The sequence below is a fragment of the Parambassis ranga genome, chromosome 5 (assembly GCF_900634625.1).
Source record: "Parambassis ranga chromosome 5, fParRan2.1, whole genome shotgun sequence".
Taxonomy (NCBI): Eukaryota; Metazoa; Chordata; class Actinopteri; family Ambassidae; genus Parambassis; species Parambassis ranga.
Window position 1 is genome coordinate 27,217,161 of NC_041026.1, and position 18,191 is coordinate 27,235,351.

General features: G+C 42.0%; 1 protein-coding gene across 1 annotated transcript; it reads right to left on the bottom strand.

The window, feature by feature from the left end:
* Window positions 1–8,519: 8,519 nt before the first annotated feature.
* Window positions 8,520–17,573, bottom strand: LOC114436839 (uncharacterized). The gene is made up of 11 exons (XM_028407350.1): window positions 17,466–17,573; window positions 16,393–16,582; window positions 16,231–16,322; window positions 15,919–16,151; window positions 15,576–15,812; window positions 15,422–15,496; window positions 15,121–15,337; window positions 13,772–13,980; window positions 12,814–12,886; window positions 10,414–10,531; window positions 8,520–9,012 (listed from the first exon to the last, which is right to left on the bottom strand). The coding sequence occupies exons 1-11, from the start codon at window positions 17,479–17,481 to the stop codon at window positions 8,817–8,819; spliced, it is 1,656 nt and encodes a 551-aa protein (XP_028263151.1). The 5' UTR covers window positions 17,482–17,573; the 3' UTR covers window positions 8,520–8,816.
* Between the last annotated feature and the right edge of the window lie 618 nt (window positions 17,574–18,191).

The window sequence follows — 18,191 nt, forward strand, 5'->3', positions numbered from 1 at the left end:
CATCTTATGTAGTGTTCTTCAAGATTACGTCCGTGTGGGAAATGGGGTCCCGAAGCTTTATGTAGCATTGTGCATTCAGAATAATTTAGAGGCTGTTTTTCTAATGGTCTTTTTGTGTTAATATTGCCAACATTTTCTCTGATTTTCCTAAGTAAGTGGAGCATTTTTAAGTGGATGAGAGTAATGCCTTCTGTACCTTTGCAGCGTGCTGTGTAGCTGTCACAAGGTGAAGAATGTTTGGGTGCATTTAAGTTGACGTCACTTCAAATATATGATGCATGTGTTTCTCATAAGAGAAACAAAATACTGTGAAGTCTGAAAAAATAACCTTCCGCAACACCGCATTATGACATTTGAAGACAGTAAACATAGGAAAACACAGTCCCTCAATAAAATTAGCTTCATATGATCTGCCTTTTATTCCATTAATGTAGCAGGACATGTTTGAATTTATTAAAAATCTATCAAGAATTTGTCATCTGTCCTCATTTTTTTTGTCATTTGTTCTATTGTCCTAGTTTACATGCCAATTTCACAATTACCCCCTCAAATGAACCTGACCTCACTCCCATATAGAGAAGTGGTGTATGTGAGCATCATCCTCAATTAGGTCAGGGGCGTTAATAGTACAGCGAAAAAAACGAACACTCCACAAAACATCCTCCAGGAATTGCGCCTGACACTACTGACTGCCTTGAATCTATATTTGGGCCATGTGTGTGGATGTGTGTCACCCAAGACTACCCGCCTAATCTCCGCCGCAGAAAGTAAAGTGAGTTGTGGGCCCGTGGGCGGAGATCGTACAAGACACAAAGGGAGCTCCCAGCAGGCTCTGCAAAAACCAGGCCCTGGGCAGGTTTTTATGATACCTTTCAATCAGCGGATGATTCCCAGCTGAAATGACAGGTGATTTGACTCAGCCTCCAATTAATGACCTCATTTTAACAATTAAGAACAGAGGAGGAAGGGGAAAGCCCAGCGAAAAGACAGCGAGCAGAGCCGGGGGGGCGAGTTTTGATGCTTTGATACTACAAGGCGCTGCTGTGCTGAACGTGACTTGAGCCTGTCGCCCTGGCTCATGTGACCTCTTCCTCCTTTAACCAGGTGGCGTCCTGCAGAGAGCACACACTCTGATGAGGAGCTGGCATGGGGGACGGGAAGGAGAAAGAGAGGAGGGAGGGGGAGGGTGTGGCCGGGTGAACAGGGGTGACTAGAGGGTGGCAAGGGAATGATGGAGTGGATCAAGCTGCGTGTGCCCCCCGCCTCCACCTTCTCTTGCCCCCACCCCCCACAGCATAGAGGAAATTAAAGAGCTGTGTAGCAGGAGAAGAGGAGAGGAGGGTGGTGATTTAGAGCGTGGCACAGGGGGATGGGGACCCGGCGCATTGGAGTTAATTACTGAATAATGAGGAACAATTTATTGTGTTCTTGTTAGAGACATCAAAATGCTGCTGGATACTGCCTATAGAGAGGAGCATGCCTCCTTCACTCCTTGTGTATTAGTTGAAATGGTGTGTTTAACTCAAAGTCATTAAAAAGCCCCCACCTTCCTTCCCCTTGCCTTATAAAGAAGGGGTGTTGCAGGTCTTCTAGGTTGATTAGGGGGCCTAAAACACATTGCTCTAAAATGCTTCCACTTTCCTCCAGGCCCTCTGAGTGTAAGACCCAATGACATTAACTATAAATGAGTCTCTTCCTCAATACCAGGAGTCTGGAAAGACAATAAGTTATCTTGACTTTAGACAAAGGTACAGAAAAGACAGAAACATCTCAGTTTGCCCCAGACATAAACCCCACCTTCATGTTAGTATACGGACCCAACTAAGAGTATTCCTCAAAAACATTTTCCCAGACATAGTTTATGGCTTGTTGGCTATTTCATTATCACGCCGATCTGTGTTCACATTATGTGTACATTATTCGTATTTGATTACACGGCACAAAAATAAAGGAAGAATGGGTGGATGTTTAGGTGGAAAAGCAACGATGCATCTTTATCTCTTGAGCTCTAAGGTGGAGACGCTGGTTTCCAAGATGGCGTCAAAGAGAGATACTTTGGCCTCACTTTTGTTCAATGGATGGGGACAGACTCCATCTTTACAAGTAATTTATGGTCTCTGGCAGATTTGTCAGCTCACTAATTAGGCTAACATGAAGCTAACTTTAGTTCTATGAGTTATAAAAGTCTTTACTGAGCAGTTTACAAGCATACACCGCATGTGTGACTAAAGATGGCCCCAAGTGGCTGCTTGAAAAACTGCAGTTTTTTGGCACATATATTTTGCCTTGATTTGCCTTTAACCAAGGTTGCTGTACATGTTTGCAAATGCAGTTTGCTCCCTTTTCTACATTTCAGGCTAACAAAATGACACACTAACTGCACACCTGCTGCATAGTAGAAAGCTAATTTCAATTCCTGCTGACATTTGTACAGATGCTATTAACTCAACAAAGCGTACAGCCTTGGAACACTGCATTTTTCAAAAGGATGTTGTCTGCCGTGCCTCCTAAGTCTACATAAATATAACAGTTTATTCAATATTTATGTTTTTGCTGCCTTTAACAAGCACTATTTCCCACAAGCCCTGGATCCTAGCTCAGACATATTTGTTTATCAGAGAGCCAGAGAGCAGCGAACACTGAAAGTACTATAAAGGCTATAGACTGTTTATAAAGTCAATATTTATTTTGGTTAAAATTATAACAGGTATGCAATTTTAAGTATTTGACAGTAAAATGGGAGGTTTGGATATACAAGGTTCCCACAGAAGCATGCATTCATTACATCGAATTACAACAGATACTCTCATACATCAGTGTGTTTGAGCCCAAAGCCCTGCACATTTGGTAAATGCCATACTGTCCAAAAGTGTGATAAAGCTGGATTAAAATCAGGATTTGAATGTGTAGAGCCTAAGTTATATTTAGCATCAGTTGGACTTAGTACAGGTGTAAAATTAATCATACCTTGAGTGGAAAACAGTGCTTTAGAAAGTTCGTCTGCTTAGTTACAGTTTCTCACTTTTCATGATATCTTGATTTATAACAAATGTAGGAGATGCTTTTTAGACAGCCTTTAATGTAAATGTGACAATCCCTTTATTATTAATGCAAACATGACACTTCACATCTCTGTAGTGCCCACTGTTTTTCTTGTAAAAGACTGTCTCTCTTCATCTTTCTTGCAAAAAAGGGGAATGAACACAAAAAATCAACGTGACTTTTTTCTCCACCAGAGAAAGACCAACGTGCTCCACTCTTAACAGCAAAGTGTCAGACCTGCTATCAGTCCTTAGCTGAGTGTGAAGTATCCCAACTCTTTGATGTGTTAAATATGAAATCTGACCATAGAACAAAGCAGCTGTCAGCAAGCAGCACGTGTCAAAAGCAATCCACGCCAATTATTATTGAGTTTCTGTCATGCATGCATCTGCTGTGCAGACACTGAGGTGTGTTACCGTATCGCAGTGCTAACAAAGACTTCAGACAGTCTTCAAAAATAAACATCACAGGCTTCAGTTGTCTTCATCAAAAGGCTGCTGAAGATTGTCTGCAAATACAGTCTGAGACGCACCTTTTGTCCAGAGAAAAAGGTTAAATGATTTGTTGCAATACAGCCAGAAATGTTAGTCTCAACATGGTGCTGTGACCTAGAGAATATGGCTTTAACTTTGTCAAAGGTTCCCACATTAACAGCAACACAATCACTGGATCACAAATCACACACTGTAAGTTATGAGAGTTACATGCTGTGTCTCTCATGACATTGAGAGGGGAGGAAGCGAGAAGGTGCTTGCTGAGTGTGTAGCCATGCTGTGTTGCCCAAATAGATACGTTCCATCTGAGAGTGATGCAGCCTTCGGAATGATCCTGCTAGACAGATGAGTGCTACTTGAATGTTAATGAGGGCTCCTTTAGACACGCATAAATTAAATGATTAGATGTCTGCAATCATGCAAGGTCCTTAGGTGTCCCCTATTTATGGCATTTGAAATGTAGCTGCCTTTATTTACGACGTGTCTCCCCTGCACAGGCTGCGCCACCTGAGCAGCCTAACGCTTTCAAAAGACGAGTTTTTTAATGACCTGCAAATGAATCACTCTGGCAGAATCATAAGAGAAGCAGAGACCCCAGACCCCCCCCCCCCCCTTTTTTTCTTTTTGAAAACAAAAAGGGAAATTGTGCCATCCACTGAAAAAGCTTGCAGATGTCTGTAGTAAAAGCTGTGCTAAAAGGAAGGGACAGATGCAGTAAAACATATTTGTTTCAGGGGCACTGCTTTACTGAAAGATACACTGTCGAGCCTCGGAGTGGGGCCTCAGAGGATGGCACAGTCTCCGAACGCAGACACCTAACAATGAATCTTCCTCGGTTCACACGCTCTTCATTGTCGTTTTCTGGTTGCAACAACAGCTATTTTCATCTTCATGATTGCATTAATTACAGCATAACTCATGTCTCTTGGCTCCAGTGGTGTTTTCCCCACAGAAAACAGCACGTCAAGGCTTCAACAAAGGAAAGGAACAGTACATATACTCAGTTGGCACTTCATTAATCAACATAAGGAATCAGCATGGCTTGACACTTATCTAGTCTATACCACTGAAGTATTGTATTGTATTCTGTTTTGATGATTCCCATTTCATTCACACACACAAGTGTTGCGAATGATTTTAATGAGATTTAGCCTGCATTCTCATTAATGTAACACTCACCCAGAGATACAGCCACATACATCCAAACAGTGTGGATGTAAAGCCTCATGCAGGCAGGCAGTAAGTGACTGCTATTCTATTGAATCATCAGGCACATTTTAAAGACTTCTCAGGGTCCCAAGAAGACCCTTGGGTGCCCGAGCAGCAATAACAAGAAGTACCTAAGTAACAGACTTACACTCTCAAGCCATAGTGAGGGCTTTTTTTCTGTTTTTGTGGCGAGAGAGGAAGAGCGAGAGAGAGAGAGAGAGAGAGAGTGAGAGCGAGAGAGAGAGAAAGATTTCTCTTAAGATTCTTGCTTTTTTCCCTTCTATTTATTAGGATAATGAATTTCTGACTGCAGTGCCAGTTCCACTGAGCCTGCTTCTCGGCCTAATTCTCTGTAACATTTCCTCATTGCCGCTGGGGAACATTATATGAAGGCAGGGCTTACAATACCATCAATATGCCCAAGACGACAATCGGACGTCTCATAGATATTAATGGAAGTGCAAATTAAATCAAAGTTGGAGTGCAGCTATCGGGGCTATGATCAATGCCTTTTGCACAGTCAGATTTAATATGGGGTTTGTAATTTGAGTATCCAAACAAAATGTGCATCTTAATGGGAAAGATGAAAGTAATCCCACATGGGAAGGAAATAATACATTAGCTGCATTGTAATTAGAGAACTCGGAGTGCAATGTTTCCCTGGCTCAGTATTAATGTTGAATAAAAGCTTGATATATTTACGATGCGGAGACAGGATGTGGACATTTGAATTGTTTTTAGACACCTCTTTAGATGCCATAAGAGATGCTTCTTTAAAAGACACAGCACAATTACGTTGGATAAAATGCAGAAAATAATACAGTGTGGTCTTTTAAAGCACATCTGTAGTCAAAGCAAGTGATGAAAGAAAAACACATCAGGTATGTTTTGATTTTATTATGAAATATCTGAATTGATTAAGACAAAATCTTGTGTTTTTAAGCGAAGACACAACAGAAGAATACTCACACATGATTTTGGTAAAAGGTTCTTAATAAATCCTGATGGTGCAAGTCACCTCACAAGCATCCAAATGAAATAGAATATAATAATGCTGCCCACTTTATTTATTGGAAAGCCCTCTGAGATACACCCAACAGACAGTTAAAGTGAAGTCAGCAGGTACCACGCAGAGAGCAAACAGCAAAACAGCTTTTCAATGAATAACACATGAGCTAACAATTGTTGGTAGACAATGATCCAGTGCCTTCAGCGAGACAAGTGCAACACACACACACACGTGCAATCACAAGAGAACACAAAGGCCTAATCAAACTTGATGCAACCCCTCGTGATCGAAATGAAACAGCAGTTCATAGTTGGTGCCGGTTCTTCTGTGGAAGAAAATTAAAAGATGCAAACTTTGAATGAAATTTTTATTTATTTTTTTAAATCTTGCATATATTCCATAGTCATTCTGTGTGCTAGAGCTAGCTCTTTCAGTTTGCTCTGCACTGATATCTCATTGAAGGCTTGCCTAGCTCCACCTTAAGAGATGCCCAATACCTACTCTGAAGTAGGCTAACTTTCGCTCAGCACGATGCTAAAGATGTGCTATCAAGTAATAAATAAATAAAACTGCATTTTATTTGTTGTTTTTTACAGACAGCGAAAACTGGAAATTTCAAAGGTGCTAAGTTACTTTCACAATCTCAATTTTATACCTGTTATTGTGGCACCTCTACAATGCTAAGCTAACTGCTATATGTAAATCTTTGAAGTACAACTTGTTACAGCTGCTTTGTTTATTTGTTTTCTTTATTTGAATGGAGACCCAAGATAATGATGAACAATGCCACAGCCAAGTGACAGTTTGGTATTGTGAAGGTAATTTGCTTCATGTTTTGGATCAGATTTTCCATCGCATAATTAGTCCAATTAAATTGTCTTGGGTCGTTAAGTTTGAAGTTTACGCAGCACTCCTAACCCTTATTAGAAGATAAATGTTGACATTTTCTTTTTGCTGTTGCGCCATCCTACCTCTGATGATAGCATCGGGGGGCTCAACTCAATTTATAAGGGGTAACATTTCATCTTTGAACTGTTCACAGGGAGCGAATGTACCCGGATCCTATAATCCATCAATGAACGTGTATTGATATTGTCAAATGTTAATATGTCATCCATAAACCCTTAGGTCATCTTGTCACCACAGGACACAGCTTGCTCAGCAACACACAGTGCCACGTTGTGTTGTTCAGCATCGACCCGGGTCTTCCTCGGAACGGCTGCTGCTGTAAAACGTTACATGCCGTGACAGAGCTGAGCATTAATCAAAGTAGATTTGAAGTGTGAGGGTGCAAGTGGCTTTTTTCTGCTGGAGAAGTGTTTAGCACAACAGAGCTGTGTATGACAGGGTCCCACTCTTTAGTGTAATGGTACCAAAAGGAGGTCATAAATAATGGATTCAAGATCACTTACACCTCATGAAGCAGGCTGTGGCGTTCATGGGATCATGTTTTGCTGTTCGAATTATGGATTTAGCTCTTTTGGCTGCAATTGTAAAAGACAACATGATCCTCTCCAAGAGGGCTTTGAAAGAGTTTAATGCGCTGAAAAACATGATGGCAAAACAACAGTTTAAACACTGTCCCTAAATGGTGACTGCGATGGCTTGAAAACCACATAATACAACATTTCTGGTGGAATGGAGTCCACACTTATTGTCAGAGCTAACCACAGAGTGCGTCCCATCTTTAAGTGTGCAAATAAATCTGAATCTAGATTTTGTGCAGATGCAAATAGGTTTTCCTATTTTATTATATATATCGTCTTTACTCTCTCTCAACTTTTAACAGATATTCAAATAACTGCTCTAAAAATGATTACATCTTCAATGCATTTAAAATGTAACTGTACACTATCAAACTGTATTTAATTGAAAATCTATTAGTATTTGTCTAGTTTTTCTGAATAGCTGTTTGAACACTAGAATTGGATAGGTGCTCTTATTTCATAATAATCTGCTCATACACAGTTCAGTGTTATTACCTTCAGATGACAGCAAATAATGTGATAGCCTCTTGCTGTAACTTTGTGTCCTTGTATCAGAGCTGTAGCTGCCTGTCTTTTTACTGCCCCTCAGTGGTGAGATAGTAAAACAGCCTGCTACATGAAAAAAACTGTGACTAAAATTCTGCAATGTGAAAAAGTTTTTATATTTCACCATAAAAATATGAGGATAAGAATCCTAATCATTTCCAATGTGCCAATGCAGCTGGAGATAATAGCACAGAAGCAGAGGAGATGATCAGATCTCACTCCATATCTTAATGGGATCCTCCAACACGCCATAGCCATTAATGACCAATCCCCCAATTATGTAAATCAGAGAACGGTCACTAACAGTGAGAACTTGAAGTTGCTCGCATAAACACCAACAGTGTCACATTGCAGAGAGAGCACTAATTAGCCACTACTTTTCTTATAATTGCAGCGACTGGGGTCACATCCTCAGCTGACCTCTCCTTTAAGTATTGTTTTTCAGCACACAAACAGTTAATGGAGCAATTAAGATGGCGCCCACAAGTACCACTTGTGGGGGACCATTTGGCAAGAAAGTGTTGGAGAGAGGCAGAACCCCTGCACTGGGTACACACATGAGTCACTGGGCCACAGGGAGAGGGACAGTAAGACAAAGTGCATGAAGCATCATCCCTACCTGGTGTGAATGTAGACCAGCAGTCACCAGGTTATTAGCCAATGTTTTGGACTTGAAACCAATGAATCAGGACTGCAACAAATCACAAAATCTTTTATTTATGTTTTGGACCTTTGGCTGGAGAAACATCAGACAACAAACTGCAGACATTGTGACAGTGTGGGAACGTTTGAATGTACAGTACTCTTCCTTCTCTCCTGGACATGTTTCCTGAGGGTTGTTGGCAATCTCTAAAGAAGGCTGGCAACTGTTTTCATTTTTTCACTAGTAAACATTGGCTCTTTATCCCATAAAAACTGACCAAAGAAACATCCACTAATGCTGTTGTGAATGAATCAAAAATAGATCATGTGACTATTCCCTGGAGAGTGAAGAGGAAAAAAAACTTTTCATCTCTTCATCTACTCCTTCTACCACAGACTTTGCCCACCCTCTATGACTAAGTTATGCCCTGTCATGTAGTCGGAGGCGTCACATGCCAAGTAGACCACTGCAGCTTGCAGGTCTGTCACTTGAGCCAGTCTACCAGCAGGGATATCTGACAGCCAGCGCTGCACCAGAGGCCTCAGACTCTCCGAGTGGATGAGAGGGGTGTCAACAATCCCCCTAAAAAAGAGAGAGAGACAGGCAAAGAGAGAGAGCAAAAAAAAAACCCACAATGAAATCAGAAGGCATCACAGTTCAGAGCCAGGAGTGACAGCATTGCTTCAGAGCCACCACTTTGGTGACAAAAATAAACCCAATTATCCTTTGAAGGAAGGGCATGGCATGGCATCTCTGATGATATTTACTGTGGGACTGGTGGCACTTTAATGACTGGCACGTCTCAGGAAGAGCCCATGGGTATGAGGGGACGTCTGGCATAATTTGCTTGTAGCCTTTGGTTAACTACTTATTATGTGCAGCTCAGAAAACAAATGCTTTGTGTGTTTGTGTCTGCACCGGTGTCCAAGTCTCTCCCCCCTTTCCTACAGTCTGATATCACAGAGCTTACATTTGAATAAATATGTCAACATGCCTGCCTGGGCCTAATATGAGGCGACTTCTGACTCTCTACACAATTGCTGTGACAGTGACTAAAAGCCATAAGGCCTGAATCATTGTTCGCTGTATCCTGGTGCCTTGATATGGAATTCCAACATTTGGCTAAATTAGCACTTCCAAGGAGCGTGTGACACCTTGGTTAACATATTCCACCTCAATTATATTTCTCTTCAGCTGCCCTGTTATCTGGAACCTTTCCTGGCAATCAGAGGTACTGTTTTCCCTCAGCCAATTTTCTAGATAATGCGGCTTATCACCGCTGCGGCTAAAGTTGCCAATGGAATCAGGCTCCAGTCAACCTCGTGAGCGCTAATTGTGTCCCTTTTTTATGCATATTTACCGACTGTCACTTCAAAGAAATCAGCGGCCCATTGAGACACCCAGTTAGCGAGGGGAGAGAGAATTGCTTCTTTGCAAATTAAAATTAGCAAACAAGCTGCCGATAAATAAAGCTGAGCGCGACGCATGTGAGGGCTTTGTTCTGGAGCTGAGACTGGGCCTGTCTCGCCCAGTACCACCGGACGGATTTGTTCAGGGATGGCTGGGGCTAAGGGATGCTCCACTTAACACTCCACCCCCCCCACCCCCCGCCCGCCTCCCTCCAACACACACACACAGAGCCCTCCCTGTGTTCTCCTCCTCCTGTTCTTCCAGCTTCACAGACAAATAGATACAAACAAGGCGCTATTGTTGAACCGACACTTGGAGTAAGGTTGCAAATTTGATTCCCTAATTGAACAGAACAATTAGAGCAAGTGTTTGGTTGATTCATCCCTCAAGACGTCATCTAATTAAGCACTGATGCATTGTTTGAGGACTTAAATTAGTGCATCATTCTCAAATGGGGCTCTTCATATGAAAGCAAACACACTAATCACCACATCCTTTTGCAAAACAAAAAAGTGGACTTGTTTATTTTGGCGCAAAATTAAGGGAAGAAGGCCAAGAATAGACGCCACTTACGGTGAGATGCAGTTGACACAAACTCCTCTGTCGATCCATTCAGTGCCCAGAGTCTGAGTCAGTTTGACCACCCCAGCTTTGGATGTGTTGTAGGAAAGCTGCTTCTGAGGATGGGGGACTACAGGGTAGTGGAAAGAAAACAGAAAACTTTATGAAGGTAACATTTACTGCTCCATTAATAATGGTATGCATACATTCTCATTAAAAATCTGTTTATCCTGTTATACTTTCAAAAACTGAAAAGCTAAACAGCTCACTTCTTAAAAAGCACTAATAGCTTTATATTCTAGCTCATGCAGCTTCTTGTGGACACTACATAAAAGCTCTCCCATTAGCTGCAGATGAAGCCATGTAAAATTAATTGCTTATAATGTCCAGTTATGCTCTGTCCTCAGCAACAAAGGCAGGGAGCCATTTGTTTGCCTTGACCATCACAGATGCTGCACACTGCATGGGATGCCGGGACAGGGGCTCATTTTCTGCTGGTTGATTAATCATCACAAGGAAGGCTCCAAGTTACATACAACTTTAGTAGTTAACCTCGTCACCCGCCGATCTGACTGCCAAATGGCTTCAGTGTGAGACCGGGATGATAAATACCTGCCAGCTGTGGAGAGGCAGAGACCAGTCCTGGGGAGAGAAAGGCCCGAGCATCCCGGATTCATCGTTTAGGATAGAAATAAAAGTTACAAAGCGATGAAGAAATAACACGTAAAAAAATGGGTGGGACAGCGGCGTGGTAGCTAAGAGCGGGATTGTGTGAGAGTTGTGAAGAGATAGCAGATAGAAGAAGGTGAGGCTGTGGGTTGGGCTGGGGATGGATAAGGGTAGGCTAGGACCTCAGAGGAGCAGGCGAGGAGGAGCAGAGCCCAGGGCTTACATGCAGATTGAAGGTGAAATCCGACTTATCAGGACAGGAAACACAGCTCAAAATGCCTAACAGCACTAATCCTCGCTCAAGACCTGATGATACGGCCCCAAAATACCATTCAGAAAATGCCTTCATCCTTTAAATAAACCTGCATTGATGTTTTTCGCCGTCTTAAAGAGCAGTAATCCCCAGAGAAGGGAAAAAGAGGTGGAAGAAGAGCATTCTCCAAAGCCCTCTTTAACATTCACCCTGCTACTTATTGCCCATTTCAAGTGGGAGAAAACATGCTTTTTATCAGGCATGCCTTTACATTTTGAATTCTTCTTAGTAGATAAGGAGTTCAAATGATGCACTCTTTTCCCAGAATGGTGCCGTGCGGCTGCTGTACATTACTATGCAACCGAGATGAGCATGTATGAGTGTGAGAGTCACAAATTCATCTGTAAGGTCATCATGCAGCTAAAAAAAAATAAATGAATCAACTTTGGTATTTCCTGTCTGGGTGTCTTTGAGCTTGTGGCCATCATTCAGGAAAAAAAAACAGTTGTTGATGGTCGGGAGTGTGTGTGTGTGTGTGTGTGTGTGAAGGGGGGGGGGGTGTTAGCGGGCACACACGCACATTCTATTCAGCAGATGGACAAAAAGCTGTCATTGTGCATTTTAATTGGACATTTACGGCTGCTTTTTGGGCTTCCACTTGGCTAGAACAGGTCCCATCTGATTACACATTATGACAATATTATAACAGATGTCCAGACCAATAAAGTAAATTCCTGAAGGACTGAACGTAATGCGAGTAATTGATCATTTTCTTTACGCTGGCCTCTATTTACCAGCATGCTCCTGTTTTACAGATTGCCCCTGCAGTCGGGACTGGGGCCCATATGGCACAGCGCTTTACAGGCGATTTGACTATACTGCTGATGAAGTGTTGCTGTTCCTCTGGAGAAACCTGTTGGAGGAGGAACATTACACCAGTGCAGCGAATTACAAGGCTTTTACTAGGCTCTCACTAAAACTCTAAAAGTGTCTTCCGCTGTTCAAACAAGGCCGCTGGCACAGGCTGAGGTTTTGCCGCTGCACAGGAACCCTCCCCTCCTAAGTTGGACCTCAGGTTGCCTTCCACATCCTCCGCAGAGAGGGGATGTTTATTATGATGCAAAACTGCCTCCACAAGACGCAATCACAACACTTTGTATTTCCTGCTATGCTTACTGTATGCAGGGGTGGATGCATCTCTATAGAACAGTTTAAGTGGGGTAGCTGCCTAATCCTGTGCACATTCACCTCAGGTTTCTCATAAACAGGAGAAAACTGCAAGAAATACTTTCTGTGTGATGATAAAAACTATTTAATGTGATGTGTACTCCTGCACATAGCAGTGCCACTCAAATGTATTTAACTCTCCTCCCCTCTCCCTCTTCCTCCTCCTCCTCCTCCCTGCCCAACACTCCACGCCAAATGGAGAGATTAAAAGCAGACATGGAGGGGCTCCAGAGAGAAAGTAGGGGAATAGAATCATCACTCACCTATTAGACTGGCCATGGAGGCTGTGTTGATAATCTTTCCATATCCTTGCTTCAACATCACTCGACCTGCTGCCTAAGGCGAGGATTCAAGGGAAGGAGATGCATTAAACACCTTATTATGAAGGCCTGAGCACAGAACACAACACAAAAACATGCCGTTTATCAGTGGATAACATTGGGTGCACTTTAGTGGATTTCAAAGCTGCACATAAGGGGTTCTGTATATAGACGTCTGGCAGCAAGAAGATAATTTAGAACTAAATTTAGTTACTACAGAGGAGCTGAAGCCGGTTGGACCCTCAGTAATTAGGTCATACTCTAACTAGTTTTGACAGAAATAGACCGCTAAAGGAATACGTGATCAAGAATCAATTTTCTTTCTTCAGCAAATCCTGTGCTGATGACAGAAGTACAGAAATATTTGTAACTGAAGTCTATGATAAAAATCAATTTAAAACCTTGTACATGTTGAAACCTCTTCATAATTATGTAAATCCTGTGGATATCATGTACAGTAACTTCATATTTGTTGCCCGCTAATTCAGCTGCAAATTACCTGTGACAAGGCTGAATATAAGGTCATTCGTATTGGCGCACGAAGGCGTGATTTTCACAGGGCCCAGGTAATATGGACTTGGGTCAATATGTGGTTCATCAGTGCTGTTTTAAATTAGTTTCACTCTTTTAATTTAAAGTTGGTGTGATCAGTAAAAAGTCTACCTGATTTCTATTGCTTGTCGTTTTTATTTGTGTTAAAAATAAACATATGTAGGGATTATGTGCATTTTGATTTTTTTTTTTTTATGGAATTTTGTGGAATTTTTTTCCTGTTTACCACACAGTATGTAATTAAGCATTCAAAACCAGTTTGGCTAGGTAACGTAAAATAAATCTCTCATCATATTATTATGTCTGAACAGCCTGTTACTGACTCTCCCACAGTGCAAATGATACACACCTGACAGCACATGAAAGTCCCCCTCAGGTTTACGTTAAATGTTTGGTCCCATTCCTCCAGGTTGGTGTCTTCACTGGCTGAGTTCATGTTGATGCCAGCGTTGTTACAAGCGATGTGGATCGACCCCCACTTGGACACAATGTTGCTGATCATACTTTGGACGTCGTCTGGTTTACTAATGTCAGCAGTGACGGCAATAGCATTGATCCCTGTTTAAGAAACACATGTAAAAAATTAGACTGTCCTGGGGAGATGAAAAATAACATAACAAAGGACAAAATAAGGAACAATTTGACCAAAAATATTTCTGTCTGAGAGAAGAACTGAGAGATAATCCCAGCTATAGTTTCAGAGCAATTGTGTGTGAACTGACAAATTCTCCTTTAGTATGCTGCCATCTGCTGGCCACAGACCCTAACTGAATAAACTCTGACCTTTGGCACAGGGTTTAACTACAATTCCGATGCTAAATTCTTATTATTCACAATTAAATACCTCAGTGTGGAGCCCTCCACTCACCTCTATGACATGTGATGAATTTGTCTTCATAGATTTAGACATAGACATGATGCTCTGACACTAGTCACAGGAAGTCTTTCTTGAAGACCTTGCCCCACATAATTTAAAAAGCACTGCAATATTTAGGTTATATGTCACCAAATATAAGCAAAAAGAATTGAGGTGACCGTTACAGCTAGACCGAATTAGGAGTAAAGGCAAAGGTGGAAGGTCCCAGCCATAATTTGTACATAAAGATGGACAGCACCTGACTGCACTTTAAAGCTATGGAAAAACATTTAAATTGCCCCCTGGTGGCTGGATGTAGTATAGGTCAGAACCCCAACTTTCCTCATGTTAGTGGATGGGGCACATAAAAACTCCTCCTTAAATACATGTTTTACCAGAGATGGTTTATGGCTTGTTAGCTAGTTTTCTAATGCTATTCTGTGCTCTCTTTTTTTGATTTACAATTTCATTGGTTACTGTTGGTGAAGAAAGGAGGAAGTAATGTCTCAGCAGCCAACAGAGCAGCCAAGCTACACAAAAAGTTGAGGGAGTTGTGTGCTTAACACATATTAAGTAGGCGGGTGCTTGGGCAGCAGCCATGCAGCTTCACCTCTCGACTCATGGCAGTACTGTAAGCAAAATATTTTAGCCTCATTTCTGTATAATGGTTCTGGGCAGAGCCACATCACCTATATTTGTATAGCGTCTATGAACACAATGTCATCCCCAAGGTCAGATTTGAGTAGGAGACCATATGCCAACATTAATCCATATTACAGGCAATCACATGACATTATACTTCAGAACCTGCAGTTCATGAATGGATCGACACCATCCCTTACCTTTAAGGAAGAGCTCTGCAGCCACTGTTTCTGCTTTCACTTTGTCCAAGTCTACCACAGCCACTTTTGCACCAGCCTCACCCAGAGCATGAGCAAAGGCTCGGCCTATGCCTTGCCCAGCTCCCGTCACATAGGCCACCTTTCCATCAAGACGCATCCGGTCCAGGATAGAACGCCCTTTGACTCCACGGAAAACTTCATCATCTAAAATTTTACACTGACAAACAAGAACAGCAGACATCATGACTGAGAGGGACATGAATAAAGACGCCTTGCTGTCACTGAGTGAGGTGAACAGTACCTGAGTCTGCGAGCCGCCAGAGGCCACGGATACCCGACGGATAAGAGTGATGCCATCTCTAAGAGGGACGATGACCTGTTGAACCAGAGGGTTTCATAATATAAAACAGGAACAATAAACTACTGATTGTGGCATGTAATGGTTTAATATTTACCTGCTCGACTCGTGGATCATTCGAGACAAACTGGTTGAACTCTCGGAGTGCGAGGCCATTGCTATCCGTGCTGTCTTGAAGGTAAACTTTCGCTTTGAACAGAGAGTTATCGACACATATGACCCCTTGCAATCTCAGCAAATTGTTGTCAAGGATAAAGTTGTAGTAGTTGATGTAATTATTCTTGTCAGCGTCAATGAAGACCATGTCGAACTGTTCAGCTGCAGCAGCCAATTCCTGGAAGGAACAAAACACGAAACTGTCTAATAAACAAAATCAATGCGCTTCCTCAGATTATTAGATAGATAGATCTATGCTAATTTTTACTTTATGTCCCTCTCACCTTCAAGGTGTCCATTGCACTTCCAGTCCTTACAATAATCTTCCTGCCATGTGGAGACTTGTCAAAAATGGGCTGAGCAAATTCTTTGAGGTACGGCTCTAACTCACAGGCCACCAGGCAGCCGTCCTCGGGAAGCCCCTCAGCCATGGACAGAGCCCCGTAGCCAGTGAACATCCCAATCTCTAGGACCCTCTTGGCTTGACTCATGTGGATCAACATCTTCAGGGTCTGGCCTGCCAAAAACACACCAGAGGATGCACAGGTTATCACAGAATTATAATAACCATGACACTTTGTGTCCCACCTTCCCACCTTCAACATGTCCAGTGATGCACTCCTTAGGAAGCCGGAACTTAGTCCTGCCCTCCTTGTGCACTTGATCCCAGTCATGGGAGACTGTTTTTCTATAAATGAAATTGATGACATTTACATCTGTGTTTTTCGTTCAGCTCAGGTTAGGAGGTTAAGACTTACCTATAAAGCTCCGCCAGAGGTTCACTTTCCTGTGAAGTCATTTTTTCCAGGTAGTCATCCAGGCCACTAGCAATGTCCAGAGCCTTCTGCAAGTGACTGGTCAGCTCCTCCGGAACAGTGCCACATGCTGCAGCTATGTCCTGGGCCTTTCTTAGGAGATCCACAATGACCTCCACTGGGGTGTCAGGAACTGAGAGTGAAACATTTTCGGATGATGAATCAGCTACATGAGCACCGCTGCTTTAATTCCTTTTTTTGTGTAAAAACATATTAAAAATCATCTGATTGTAGTAGGCCTCTGTATTATACAAATTGTAGGACATTAGTGAGTAGGGGAAGATTTTGGACTCTTCCAGTGCAGTTGCAGCTCCTAAACTGTGGAACAGCCTGCATCTGCATGTGAGGCTGCCCTCTACAGTGCCTGCTTTTAAAACTTTTTTGTCTTCATATTACTGGTTTGGTCCAAATTGAACTAGGAAGTGGTTCAAAAAGATTACTTTAAAAAATAAATATTGTTTTTCAAATTAGATCAAGTTCAATCAAACACATAGCAGGGACAGGGAAAAAAACTTATTATATATATATATATATTTACACCTGGTTTATATTTATTGATATTTTACACTAAAACGTATTTTTTTATGTTAAACACTGACCACGCCCACAACCACCACTGCACATGTCATATATTTGTAGTTTGTGTACCTGTCCAAGTTAAGCTTTGACATTTCTGTGTTGGCAGTATTCATGAGTGTGTACAGATATTTACCTGCCACACATTTGGAATGGATCAGAGCTTCCATTATAGAAGTTTAGACATGAAAACATGCAGCGCCTGTGGAAGAGCTACTTCAAAACCACAATAATCTGTATGCGCGCAGCGAACATTTGAGCGCATGTATTTCTGCGTGTGTCTGTGAAGTGTCACACTCGCTGCCTGAAACACGATACAACGGTAAAAGAGGACACGCTGGGTGTCTGAAGTCATTACAGGTGTGGAGTCCGTGTGATATCCTACAGACGGTGTCTCAGAGTTTGTCCCTCAGATCGTTGAAGGGAGTCAACAGTCTTACCTTTCACAGAAGACATGCTGCTGCAGATGGGCGGGGACGATTCGTGGAGCTGGCATTCACGGTGGACACACTCGCTGAGTTTCGGTTATGGTTATATCACTAGATTTATGCAAATTATACAGTAAAGGGGGAGTGACGGATGAGCTTGCACAACACTGGTGAAAAACTGTGTTATCCAACAGTGCGTGGAACGTGAACGCGACATATTTGACGTCGTTGATTTTCATAACTGATGTTACCAAACATTCACTTTTTTTGTGGGTCTCTGCAGGGGACCGATCAACAAAGACCAAGAAGAGGGGGGCACTTTGGACTTTGGGCACATACATAGAAGTTTAGTTTGTTAAAAAAAAGTAAAAATTTGTTAAATTAGAACACTCTTTAAAACCTCTGTGCTGCTTTTGTTAAATCATTTTCAGATATTAAAGCAACTTTTATGACACAATATAATCTGGACATATCTGTGGTTACTGACTCAAAAGGTTATTAATGCAGAGCGTATAATGCAAAGTGTATTTTTATGGAGAAAAAAATACTTTTTTTATTTTGTTGTGAAGTAAATGTTATAAAGGTTGAGCTCCAGAAAAACAGTTTTCTTGTTGTACTCACCAGTAACAGCGGCATCCATCTTTCTCTTCACCACTCTCAGGAAATTAAGAAATCACTGCAGGAACAAGTAGTGATTGTTTCTAGGTCAAATTTTAGCACTTTCAATTTTCAGTACTT